General features: G+C 53.8%; 4 protein-coding genes across 4 annotated transcripts; 3 read left to right on the top strand and 1 right to left on the bottom strand.

The window, feature by feature from the left end:
* Window positions 1-1405: 1405 nt before the first annotated feature.
* On the bottom strand, window positions 1406-3129 carry FIBRA_03024 (uncharacterized protein; the record flags this gene model as incomplete). Its single annotated transcript, XM_012324869.1, has 4 exons — window positions 1406-1608; window positions 1665-1808; window positions 1866-2333; window positions 2388-3129. 4 exons carry the CDS (start codon window positions 3127-3129, stop codon window positions 1406-1408), a joined length of 1557 nt encoding a protein of 518 aa, XP_012180259.1.
* A 913-nt stretch (window positions 3130-4042) lies between these two features.
* FIBRA_03023 (uncharacterized protein) lies at window positions 4043-5668 on the top strand (the record flags this gene model as incomplete). The annotated part of the gene is made up of 1 exon (XM_012324868.1): window positions 4043-5668. The coding sequence occupies one exon, from the start codon at window positions 4043-4045 to the stop codon at window positions 5666-5668; it is 1626 nt and encodes a 541-aa protein (XP_012180258.1).
* A 1925-nt stretch (window positions 5669-7593) lies between these two features.
* Window positions 7594-9070, top strand: FIBRA_03022 (uncharacterized protein; the record flags this gene model as incomplete). Its single annotated transcript, XM_012324867.1, has 9 exons — window positions 7594-7722; window positions 7799-7886; window positions 7948-8009; window positions 8067-8149; window positions 8209-8284; window positions 8344-8481; window positions 8541-8635; window positions 8687-8889; window positions 8949-9070. 9 exons carry the CDS (start codon window positions 7594-7596, stop codon window positions 9068-9070), a joined length of 996 nt encoding a protein of 331 aa, XP_012180257.1.
* A 2377-nt stretch (window positions 9071-11447) lies between these two features.
* On the top strand, window positions 11448-12260 carry FIBRA_03021 (uncharacterized protein; the record flags this gene model as incomplete). The annotated part of the gene is made up of 3 exons (XM_012324866.1): window positions 11448-11618; window positions 11685-11872; window positions 11930-12260. The coding sequence occupies 3 exons, from the start codon at window positions 11448-11450 to the stop codon at window positions 12258-12260; spliced, it is 690 nt and encodes a 229-aa protein (XP_012180256.1).
* Between the last annotated feature and the right edge of the window lie 1123 nt (window positions 12261-13383).

Here is a 13383-nt window from a genome sequence, read left to right as displayed (position 1 = left end):
CTTGAAATGAAAAGACTCGATGAATGAAGGGAAAGAACGACCCCGGGTCGAGTAGACGCAAAACGCTAGCGCTAGGCAACGGCCTGCGACCAAGAGCAAGAGCAAGGCAAGATGGACAATAGTAAAGAGACAAACGTTGCGGGCCGTCTTAAATACGCATAGGGCGCCATCGCTTCGGCCTTGGACTGCCCTCCCAATCGCCTTCGCCGCCGCATCTGACTGGTGGATGATGCTCTAGCAAATTAGCCGAATGTTGTACTCCCCTGCCAACGGTGGCATGCGCATTCTCCTCCGAATTCTCTAGGCAAGAATAGTCGTTGTCAAGACAATGCCATCGAGCGATTCAGTGAATAGAGTTCTCTCCTTCCGCTATCAGTGGCGACGACGAAAATGAACAGTGGAATCAGACGGGCACCGACTGGAAGGGACTCACTCTCGTGCGCAGCATTGCATGGCGAACAGCGACGAGCTTGCGTTCATCTTGGATATGTGTAGTACTACGGATTCAATCTGAAGGATGGGATAGCCACTTACATAAGCCAGCGGATCTAAAAATGGCTTTCGTAGAATCCCGACTATCTGATAACTCGTCTATTATTTGATCATGGCTACGGCCCCGCGCCTTGCGGTCTGGAGGCGCTACCGAGACCGACGCGCACGCGCACGCGGGTGTGTTCCACGACCTCGTCTTAACGCCGACACCTGCTCCTTCCTGAAGTTAACCACCGCATGAGCAATTGTTATTCTGAATTCACAATCATTTCCTGAGTGACCGTACAGCACCATTTTGACTTCTCTGCGATGTATGGGACGACACAATGATATTTGTTCGACGTGGTGGGTGGCTGGGGAATCAGGCGTCCTGTAGTAACCTGGGGTGGTTGCCACTTCGTGCGAGGGCATGCCATGCAGGACCCAGACTTCTGGAGACGACAAATGATGCCCCTCACTCAGACCATCCAGCCCAAGCAACCGACGATGACCTATCAGCCCCATGACACTACTCAACTGAGCCACGTCAACCCCTTGTGAGAGCCGTATGTGCAGAAATGGCCGAGCAGCGCACCGCGGGGTTCATAACAGGCCATCGCGACCACGATGCAGCGCGTCGACCCGATCGCATCGGTTCGCTGGCAGAAAAAGTTCGTCGTCCTAGCCTTCAACTCGTCCCTAGCGGCGGATCGCGCTTGATGTCAGGCGAGCATAGCAGCATAGCGATGCACGGTCCCCTCCGAGAAACGTGACCACCGAAGCAGGATGACTACTATATTCACGCACTCGTGCATGATGCACGAGAGACAAGTTAGATACAACAAAGATTATGGGGTCCTTACTGTATGCAAGCCGTCATAAGTTACAGCCCTGGATTCGAGTCCAGAGGCCCCGCCTCCGCGCCCGCAGCCGCTCACTCTACGTCGATCCGGAAGCTCGTTACCTGCGGTAGATACGCCGCGCCCGCCAGGTCGAGCAGGTGCACGTCGTCGTAGACTACGTTCCCGTTGAACCCGCCAAAGATGAAGAGCCGGCTGTCGGCGAGGAATGAGACGTGGTACCCCCGAGGCGCAGGCGGCTTCCCTGCAATCTGACGTGGCTCGTAATTCAGAGAAACTAGTCAAAAGTGTCAATACGCCGCATCAAAATCAAAACTACGGCACGGAACCTACCCAGGTTGAACAGCAGTAGCTCTGACGTGTATTGGCTTCCATCGTGGCCACCCATGATGAACAGATATGACCCAACCTGCGTCGCAGTATGCGACAACCGTCGGTATGAAATGTCCAGCTTGACCTGACTCCAGACCAGTGTGTCTACCGACCGGCCGTCAGGTTTTCCGACACGTCCGACAGCACGAGTGAATCACACACCCAAATTGAGGCACCACACATCCGAAAAGCACTCCCTCCCATCACTGCCACCTACTACTACCATCACGCTGCCTACGAGGTTGGCCGTATGGTAGCCGCGGGGTGTTGGCGGCTTGCCTCGCGTCTCCATCATCTCCCACCGCATCTTATCTGTAGGAACACTGACATCCAACGTCCACACATCGTTGAGCGCCTCCATTCCGTTCCCGCCGCCGAATACCCATACTTTATGCTTGTAAAAGACAGCCGTATGTGCACGGCGGGGTGGGGGTATGGGCGAGCCTTCGGGGAATACGAGGTGTGTCCAGCGCCGTAGGGTCGTGTCGAGGAGGTAGGCGTCGTTGTAGTACACCGGCCCTTCCCCACCACCAAAAACGACAATGCGGCGGTCCGTCAGCGTCGCCGTGTGCGCACGGCATGGCGGAGGGATTTCGCCGAGGACCTCGGGGTGCGCCCACTGCATCGTTTCTGTATTTCACTTCATCCAATCAGCACCCGAGGTTAGTGGGCCAGGGGACGCACCTGTGTTGAAGTGGTAGATATCCCGCCAGCATCCCTTATCGTCACATCCGCCAAACATCCAAGCAGTCGTATCGACCATTGTCACGCTGTGTGCTCGAAGGCCGTGTGGCGGCAACAGGCCGTACACTGGCGCGCGGCTCCAGTACATCAAGGTCGCAGGTGCGACCTCGGCGTCCTTCGCGTGCGGCAGGTGGGGTGTATTCCGTATGCGCTGGGCTGGCTGCCCATTGGTCGACGCTGCCTTAGGGCCTTTGCCTGTTCTCTCGCGCTCACGATCCCGGTCCCCGTCCTGCTCATTTTCTTTGTCCTTTTCCTTGCCCTTCTCCTTCTCCTTGTCTCTGTCCTTCTCTCTATCCCTACTATCCCGGTCCCGATCCTTCTCCTTGAGAGTCGACGGCGAGCCGGGGCGCGTTCGTGTCCCGGAGGGAGTCCGGCCTATCGCTGAACTTATGCTTACCTCGCTTATAGACCGTGGGGCAGGACGGGCGATGGAGGGCACGGGGGTCCGCGGGCCTGCGGGTGGCCGAGGTGGTGAGGTGATGGAGGTGATGGAGGTGCTAGCAAGGCTACTCGAGCTCGCCGACGCTTTAAAAGTTGAGGTGGAGCCGGAAAGGGCTGCATGGAAGTAAGGCGAGCGCGGACTGGCGCGTCCCGTTACACCGGGAGCGTTCTCCTCAGGGACGTCGCTCAGCATGCCCACTCTCGGTGAGTCGACGGCGAACTTGGCATCGTGTGGGGGCATCGGAAGCGGTATCGGTTGTCAGTGGTCACCGCTGGCGGTAGGTTATCCAGAGTTTTCAAGGGCAGTGAATAAGTAGGGACTGTGTCGAGGACTGTTCCGAAATAGAGAAAGCCACGAGCTGGAAACAGATCTTTAGGGCGCAATTGTCGAGCACTGAGATACAGACACGAGTCTCTGGAGGAGAGGGAGAAAGGAAGGTAGAGCGGTCCTCGTCGGGGGCGGCAGCTCGAAAGTAGGGATCCGCTCGCCTCGAGGCTGTATGCCGACAACGGCGGTCCCGGCAGTTGCCGATACCGTATCCAGTAAGTGCCGACTCCGCTCGCCAGCACGATGAGGACCACCGGAGCTGGGGCTTGCTCGTCAGTCTACGCAGATATCTACACTTGTCGTACTGCAAATATCAATTTCAGCTGTATGCCAGGAGCTCACTGCGTGCCGTACTCTCTTGAGTTTGTTAGGACACAAATGGTACGGTATAGGATCTGTGTGGAGTCAGTATGTGGGCTATTCATTCTCTGAGTCAACGAGCCTGCTACATTTGTGCAGCTGTTCGCATATATCAACGACCCCAATGATGGTGTCTTGTTGATGATGTGATACGATGCCAATTGTCTTTTTTTTTTTTCAGTTCTTCCTTCAGATTTTTTTCTTCTCCCACTTAATCTCACCGATCGTTGCTTCGTGGACGGTCTCGTTCTCTCAAACGCTGACACTGTGCAGCAAGAGCATTTTCCCGGTGACTTTCTTCGGCCTCGTGGGACGCATACAGGTCGGACACTGGTGAATGTGGCGTGAGGATACTGAAACCATGACTCGGAGAAAAGACGGGGAAAGCTGTCTATCAGCGCTCGAGCGCCAAACGTCCTTGTCTTATTTTGCCTTGCCTTTCCCCTCTATCAGCTCAACGTTCCCCATGGCCGTCAATCGCGCTCTGGAATGCTACGACATTCTTGCAGAGATATTCTCTCATATTAACGCAGATTATCACCATCAGGCTCCCGTCGTCCCTCCCGACACCACAGCCATTCTCAAAAAGGACCTCGTAAGCCTAGCATGCGTTAACAGAGCATTCTCGTCCCATGCCCTGGACATCCTCTGGCAGAAAATCCCGTCAGAACGCGTAGCTCTCAGCGTTCTCCCCACCTTCAGAGCTGTCTCCGTTATCAAATTCATCCCGAGCGATGTCGCGAGTTTGATCGCATACTACGAAAGTCTCAAAGAAGATGACCGCGAATGGCAATACACTATTGACGGCGAAATATGCCCCCACGAGCTGGAACGTCTTCGCCAGTATACGATCCGTGTACGCGAGGTAGAGTGGATGTTGGGGGAAGAACGGCCGGGCATCCGCGCCCCGATTATCCGACTCGTTGCCGAACGACTCGGTAGTCCTCTGTTCCCAAACCTCTCGCAGTTGATGTGGGACGGATCCGACGTATTGTCTTCGACTGGAGATGTGGGCTCTGTCTTGCCGGCCACAGCTGGTACAAATCTCCATAACCTCACTGTGCAATTGCCCAAGTGGTCTGAGGTTGACGAAATCGAACAGGAACTGACAGTTATCACTACCTGGTTTCCCTACATCCAAGAGCTCAATCTGCGTATGTCTGGGTGGGATTCAGAGTCCCCGTCTTGGAATCCTGTTGTTGTTGCTTCGCTTATTGCTGCGCTCAGGCATCTCGATACAGTCGAACTCGACATTGATCACCTCGACGATGAGCTTATAGATGCGCTCGCGGCGTTGCCCCACTTAACATCTGTCTTACTCGACACATATCAGGGTAGCCACCGTGCTCCATTACGTGGCTCATACAGATGCTTCCGTGCACTACGAACATTGGATATCACCGTGAAAGTGTGCAGCGAAGCGGAGACTCTTTTTCAAGCATGCAAATGGCCCGCACTCGAAGATCTACGGATACGTATCCATGATGACATCCATCCTGGCTGGGCATCAACATTTTTTGAACTTGTGGCTGCCACCTTTTCCAAAGTGCCGCTCCGCACTTTGATCATGTCAGGCAGTTATCCGAGGAGTTCTATTCCCATGGCACATGTTTTCTCACCCTTTGGGTCCCTGTGTCTTCTGCGCTCCATTGTGCTGCACGTCTACTCAAAGGCCACGTTCATTGGACTACGCGAGGTTGCCCGTCACTGGCCGGAGTTGGTAGACTTCAGGCTTGGGCGGCACAGTCCACGCGAATCGCTGCAGATCCTGCTCGAGGTTGTGTCTGTGTGTCCCCTTCTGCGCAGCGCGCATTTTGATAACTTGATGCTGCCTACGTCCGACTTGAATCTTCATGGCCTATCGTCACACGACTTACGAGAAGTGGTCTTCGACAGATCGGGGTCCCAATCCTCGAGCGAGGAGATCGGGCGACTCGCTGTCGTGCTAGAGTCCGTGTTTCCAAACTTGAATGTACAAGCTCACCTGGAGGAATCGCTAGGCAGACAACAAAAGGGCATGTGGCCGATGCTGCTTGAGGAGATGGATCGCATACGACAGGAGAAGAACTCGTGCGATCAACCAATACCGTAATATGTGAGCATCATCCGTCCCCACTGCAGGCCGTCTTGTCTCTAAACCATTTTCCATAGTTGAGCATTCACGCTCGACGAAGATGCGCGGGGCTCGGGGGAACCGCTCACATATTTCCTGATCTTGATCAGCTCCGATCATCCCAGGCGCGCTGAAAAGCTTTCAGAGCGCGAGAGCGTTGCTACTTGGACGCCGCTGGCTTTGCTAGTCCAGATACACTCCAAGTCGATGCTTATCTCAACGACCACAACTATGCGGTCCATCCCCTTGATCCTCGTCTGCGGCTACTGCAACCTTAGACTTGGAGCTGTTCCTGACACTCCTGGCTATGATAAGGTAACTCATTTGTTGAATCCCAGTGCTCGTAACCTCAAGCAGAGATGCTCTGATGTGATCCTTATTTTGCATTTCTGGCCTGATATGATGCGACTCCGTATGGGGAGAAAGACAGTGAGGTGCACGAACTGACGTGGTTCCCCTTGTCCATTGCACCGTGCGCAGAGTTCAGTGATACGCCCATCTGGGCCAAACCTAGGCCATGCAAGGTTTCTATCCCGCTTGAGGGAATCGCTGTGCCTGCTTTCGCTGTGGCAGGCTCATAATCAGGAGTCAAGCAAGAAAGCAGAAAAAACCTGCACATTGGGCGACGGTTTCGAGTCTGGTGGCTCTAGCCGGGACTTCTCATGATAGATGAAACTCTGTGCTGCGCTCCACGTCTGACTGGTCTCCTATAAGCAGGATAGATATTTTCTTCAACCTTCGCTCTTGCAGGCTTCGGATATCCGTATCTATGGCATCTGACGCTGAGATGGAAGTCGCTGTCGTGAGAGAAGATATTTAGTCATGGGCGTATCCTGGGCGTTGCTGGCCAAGTTCCAACGCCCATGGCTTCCAGTCCGGCGGCCGGCCAGTGTGGCTGGCTGTGTTCAGGTGTGGACACCCTTCGAATTAAAGCCATGCCGATAAGAGCGAAGTCGGCCGCGGCCTATTCAAGCGCAGAAAGTATGTACGATGCTCAACGCCCAGTCTTTAAGCAGCCCCTGTATATAGATGTATTGTGAAAATCACGGTGGATGCGACCGGATATGTGCACACCGGTGCACTTGCAGCAGCTGAAAAACATGAGCTTCGGGGATCGTTGATCGAGCCTCGGGCTTATAAATTCTGGCAAAGAGGACAGGCGTATAAAAGTCCAAGTGAGGCGTCCGGATAATACCTTTCGACCCGCCCCCGCTGTGCTCGTCCGCGACCAAATATCTGTTCCAGAGACCGTCCGCGTCGTAGGTTTCGCCGCATCTGACTACAATCAGGGCCTTCAAACAGATCCCTGTGGCGACGCGGCCGACGCTGATCTGGAGTGCGTGCGTGCGAACGCTGTATATTGCGATCTGAAGGCATTGACATTCTTCCCGACACCCGCAGGTTCGAGCAGCCGTGTGCCAAGAAACGAGGCATGGTGTTTGGAATCAGGATGGGATGGCCGACCCTCGTGTACGGTGCCACCGCGCGGGGTGGGCGATATGAACTCTACACAAATCACGATGGCAATACCACTGCTGGAGCCTAGAAGGCAAGTCTTGCGCCTTCGCTAGGCACCAAGCTCGGCCGCTGGTCATCCCGGCCGCCTGTGAGAACAGTGGGATGAATAGAAGAGTTGTGTTCTCCCCAATTGATACCTTGTGGCTGTCTCGGATCACATGTAGTCTGTCCGCGTGCCTTACTCGCGGCGGCAATCGCTTCCCATTGCCCTGGGCCTCTCTTCGTCGTGCCATCAGTCTTGGGCGGTGCATAATCAGCCTCCGAGCTCTACATGTCGGAAAATCGTACGTGCGTCTCGCCGCCCGTATAAAAGCATCCTCCGCGCCAGCTGTCTCCTCGGCTCTCTCCCACCTTTCTACTCACAGCGACCTCGCATCCTCTCAAAAATGCAAGCCGAAAAGACCTCTCACATTGTCTATCTTGCCGACGTTGCTCCTCGGTCAAAATTCATGGCGAGCTGGGAAAGGTTCCGGCACGGCAAGGGTCGCTGGCTTGTTCAATTCCTCGCTGAGGCGGTCAGTCGGCCTGAGTCCGCTAGCATCGACTCTAGCAATCTGCCTGTGCATTGACACTGACTGTTCTGGGGCGTAGATGGCTACATTCCTTTACACTTTTGCCGGCGCTGGTTCTACAGCCGCCTGGATCCTAGGCAACATTCTGGCTATTCCCGCTCTCGGTAGTACGTGGTGGCGCATGACCCGGGAAGTGATTAGTGGAACTGACTCGGATTTGGCTTGCAGGCTTGCTCCAAATTGGTGTTGCGTACGCAGTTGGAATCGTCTTGGCGCTGACCGTCTGCCTGGTAAGGCGCTTTCCCCCTGCGGTTGTTACCCGCCTTGGCTAACGTATTCCCGCGCAGCCGACCTCACAAGGGCATGCAAACCCTGCTTTCACGATCTACGCCATGGCTCGAGGCCACTGCACTCCGCTTCGGGGCCTCATGTGAGTGCGCCACACTTCGTGCTGCTTCCGAGTCGGAGGCGCTAAGCCTCAATTCGCAGGCTCATTGTCGCTCAAATTCTGGGAGCCTACATCGCTTGTCTCCTGATATACGGGCAATACTACGACTTCATCAAGGTTAGCTATTTCCCAAAGTCTCAGGATTTTAACTCAACCGCGCCGTAACCGAACAATAGGAAGCCATTGCTGCACTCGAATCGAAAGGCTTGTACGACGAGGTGATGTTCACTTCGCAGGGCCCCGGAGGCATCTTTGGCTTGTACACAACGCCCGGAGACAATCTCGGCAACATCTTCCTGAACGAGTTCGTCTGTGTGCGTTGCCGTCACGCTCCAGATCTGTGAGTTCTACTCACCTAGTTACCGCCCTTCAGGACTTCGTCCTTGCCGTGTGCATTCTCGCCTCCATCGAGCCCACCAACACCCACACGCCTCCCGCGATGGCTCCATGGACCATCGGCTTCATCTAGTACGTCGCAGATCTGCACCGCCTCGCTGATACTGATCACTTCCCGCGCAGCGCGATTGTCATCTGGGGCTATGCTCCCGCTGCTCTTGCTGCAAACTCTGCGCGCGACGTCGGCGGCCGTCTTGCCGCGCTCACGTTCTGGGGCCTCCCTGCGTCTGGCGGGCGATACGCTGCGATCGCTGCGCTCACGAACATCCCTGCGACCTTCGCCGGCGGTCTCTTCTACGAGTTCGTCCTGAACGACTCCAGCCGACGTAAGCGTTGCCCTCCTTGCAGCTCGATTTACGCTGACGCCTTTACCGCAAACGTTTAGCGATCACCCCCGCACACGCGGAGTCTGCTGCATGCAACAAGGCCTATGAGGAACACGCCAAGGGCAACGTCTCCTCGTCGGACTCGATCGACTACCCCGACTCTGAGGCGCTGCCAAAGTAAAATATTCTAGTATTGATGCGACTCCCTCGAGGATCTCACTTGCTCACGAGCACGCGACGAGATGGCGATTCATGATGGATATGGTCTGATATGAGTTCACGGCGTAGACCTGGGGCTTGACGACCAATAGATGATGCATTTGGGATCTGGATAGGATTTCGGTTCGTTATACGGTATATTATTCATGTTGTTACCATAGTCACTCGTGATATACCCGCTTCAAGCATCTCAAACTGTGCGATATGATTCTGACTCTGAGTGTGTATGGTTGATCGCCCTCTGAACTTCAATTTCTGCATTTGATCATCAGCAAATCATCATAAAACGGGTTCGACAAATTCGGGAGCAAGCAGAGTCTGATGTCGGCCCAGACGCGCTGCGAGGCGGGGCTCTGCGAGATCTGAAGCCGCGTACGCAGGGGCTGTGAAATTGTAGATACACATCAATAATTATGGCGATCTACTTGGCATTGCCTCGTCATGCGCGACGCGACTCGCGGGCCCCGGGATCGGGACGCAGAAAGGCATCAATCTTGGGCTTGAATCTCGACGCATCCACCCAATTCATGATTCATGAACGTCGCCCCCGGCGCAAACCACCGATCATGTTTCAACGAGAGTCAGGTTGATAATGTCACAGTAGGCGAGACATATTGTTGTGAGGAGTACGGTGGTAGCTCAGGAAATGATTATCCCGTACCTTGGCGATGCTGAGAAATCTTGGCTTAGAATACCGTGGTCAGATAGTCTCAGCCTGAGAGACGGTCTTCGCACTGGCAGCATTACACCGCCCCAGTTTGTATCTCGTTGTTCAACGTGGAATATCGATGGCTTGATCGCGGATTCCATCAAAAACCCGTTCTTGAGATACGAAATTTGAGACCAGAGATGCTACAGTGAAACGCAAAGTTATTTGTAGCCCGAGGGTCAAAATCTCATAGATTCAGTGATCGACGCTTCAGGCTGAGTTGGGGCGCAAGTGATGGCACTGGGACAAAGTCCAGCCTTGACAACAGATTGATATATGAAGTTTTCAAGAGAAGAGCATCAAGTGCAGCGCAAACAGCGGGTGATACAAGAGGTTCAACTGTTCCAGACAGGCACCGCCTAAAAGCCATATTGAGAGGACCTCGAGCTAATTTGGGACTGGGTGAACAGGTTTTTGTAGCTGGAGGTTCTAAGTCTCAGTGCGCACCAAAGTTACAAGTTGAACATCGCCATCGAGACTTGATCGAGACCCGGACAATAAAGTTTCGTCTTGCCTCGTCAAACCATGTCGCAATTATTAACATGCGCATGTACCTGGGCTGGGCTTCTGGACAACCGATTGTCACATATAAGTACATCCTCCAGGAGCACCTTGTATGCTTTCAAGTTTCTTTATGCATATGCAGCAATCGCTGTATGAATTGGGAGCAGCCTTGCACCACCCTAGGCGTGTGGCTAGATCTGAGATCTATACAAGTTTAGCGCCGGTGAACGTTCCTTTGTCTGGTTCTGAGAGAATGACCTTCGTTCCGCTCTCCTACCTCCATCCTACAACACCCACCTCCCTCAGGCTCTGAAACTTTCTTCTCGATGCAGACCCAAAGCGAACACGGGGCGCAGCATTCAGATCCCAGACCGCTCTCGAGAATTGCGCGCCTGTGTCGTTTCCTATCAACGCCGAGCGCTGCATCGGCGAGTCGCGAGACTTTGTCGGATGAGACATTTGCACAAATCAGAGGTGCGGAAGTATATTAGACATCTCAGATGTAGACTCTCGAGCTCACCGCTATCATGGTTGTCCACTAGACCCGATCATACAGCTACAACGAGCGCTCGCGTCTTTCGTCGCCGAGATGAGGCACCTTGAGGAAGAGTATATTATACTCAAGGGAATACTAACGTCGCTGCAGGTGAACAGGTACGATGCAGGAGGGGTGGACCCACAGCTGATCCAGACATTCGATCGCCTGAGCACGAAGCTGGAGGGACTGCGCATGGTACAGGGATTGGGTCTGGATTTCCTCCACACTATGACGAACGAACGCATGGCGGGCACCCTGGCGCGTTCTCGGCAGCTGTACGAACTGGAGCGCCGGGATCATTAACAATCGCTCTTCTGGTCTCTGCAAATCATCCGACTGGGTATCGTGATTTGACAATCGGCATCACTTATTTTGTCTGCGCTAATTTCTATATGCAAATGGTCGAGATGCTCCCATGATTGCTGCGTTTGCTTGTTACTGATTTACATTGTCCTGTATATATCTAAATCGGGCTTTCAATGGATGAACTCTATCAAACGTGACGTTGTTCTCGAAAGACGTACAGCCTGTTTTCAACACGACAACGATAGTGCTCACAACGTACCCTCACTCGCCTGCACTGTCACAATGGCTAGGCTGCTCGTTGCTATACGTCCGTATGTATTGCTTCTGCCTCGTTTGTGTTATGGCAAGCCGTGGTCTACTGGTATCAAAGCTGCATTTTCGGCCAAGTTGTCTAACCTGTGCCAGCGAAAGCACGATCGATTCTATTTCGACGATGGTACTGTTGTGTTTTTGGTGAGTCCTCTTACACGGTTCAGCGGTGAGTAGAATACGGTGATATTGCCCGCGAACGGCAACCAGGTGGAAGATGTGCTGTTCAAGGTGCATCGTTACTTCTTGGAGCACAAGTCGGAAGTATTCCAAACGATGTTCATGCTGTGTCCTCCGGAGGGCCAGGAAGTGGAGGGAGAATCTGCGGGTCGCCCTATTATTCTCGAAGATACGAGGGCTATCGACTTTGAGAGATTCCTCACGATATTCTACCCTAGGTATGATTGCCCAGATATAAAGTCTTTGATTATGACCAGCTCATCACGGGCTACCAGGGATGTTCAATATCATGACCTGAGCACATTCGACGAATGGGCATCAGTGGCCGAGTTCGCTTCGAAGTGGCTATTTACAGATATCCGCGGCCTGGCCATCGAGCGCGCGACCGCTGTAGGAACCCTGGCGGAGAAGATCGTCATGGCACGCCGATACAACCTGCTAGAGCTTCTCTGCGAGGCGCGCCGCGAGATCCGCGAAAGGCCGCAGCCACTCACCCTCGAGGAGGGCCGACTGCTGGGAGTAGACGAGGTTATCATTTTATCTGGATTTCAACATCACAACCATACATCGGGCTTTGGTGTGCGGAAATACACACCAGCAGATTGAAGTCGACCGCCTCAATGAGGCATTCCGCGCGTTGGAGGGATAAGCAGATTAGGGAGAGACGTGTTGACGAGACGACCTGACTCTTTGAATGCTTCAGCTGGTGATTCAAATTGTTTCGATCGATACAGGAGAAATAGAGAAGCAGGAGTCTTACAAGTCGACACAATATGTAGTATGTTAGCTAAGCCATGCTGTACGAATCTACAGTGCAGTATCAGCACGAAGAGATAGCTACTACGGTAGAATGTGGGGTAGTTTATGAGCCTGTCCTGAATCGCTGTGTAGAACGCTGTGACTTTGTTATGGCGTTTGGTTTGCTGTTGGTTGACTGGCGCATTCATTTCGAGCGGAGGAGGAGGAGGAGGAGGAAAGACCGTGTAAGTAAAAGCGGAGTCCGCATTGTAAGCGTCGCAATGAAGTCTCGACCCCAGTCAACGCCCTAATGTTAAGCCAAGTATTAGAAAAGAATAGTAGATGCTATTTTTAGCACGTACCCGTTCGTTTCTGTTCGTGTGCTTTCGCCGCTTCGGCATCGACAATATGAAGCTCGCTCTTCGTGGGTACTTGTGCACTTCTCATCGCAACCTCCACGACGCCTGCTTGGTGGCAAGCGCTGCGTTGACTATAGTCCTCCACTTAGGGCGTCTCGATTCAGAGTGCTGTCATTGACCGCAGCGCCAGCCATGTTCTCAGGTGATTGCACTCAGAGACCGTGGATCTTCTCATGATTGCTCACTTTGATGCTACTCTACCATCGTGATCTCGTCCGATGCTAGACCTCAAGGACAGGGCCGCCAAAGCCAAAGACTATGGTGTGAACAAAGTCTCCACCACGCGAGATCGGATGAAGAGCCAGCCCAGTAAGAACATAAACTGGCACGCCGACCCGAAAGCTCCTCCCCCCGTCTCACACGTACGTCAGCAGAAGGCATACGTTCCTCCTCCCCCACCATCTAGAACTTCGTCGAGTGCAAATCATGCCCGAAGTCAGAGCGAGACGCCGTCAAGCAGTGTGCCTCGACCGTCGCCTGCTGCGGCAGCCTCGCCTCCACCACGAATTAACAGAGCAACCAAGCCTGACTCCGCAACTCCTTCTCCTCCCATCTCTACTCCACCACCACCG

The sequence above is a fragment of the Fibroporia radiculosa genome (genome assembly GCF_000313525.1).
Source record: "Fibroporia radiculosa TFFH 294 genomic supercontigs, scaffold1540, whole genome shotgun sequence".
NCBI lineage: Eukaryota > Fungi > Basidiomycota > Agaricomycetes > Polyporales > Fibroporiaceae > Fibroporia > Fibroporia radiculosa.
Note: the sequence above shows the minus strand (reverse complement) of the source record. Positions and strands in the feature narration are given on the sequence as shown.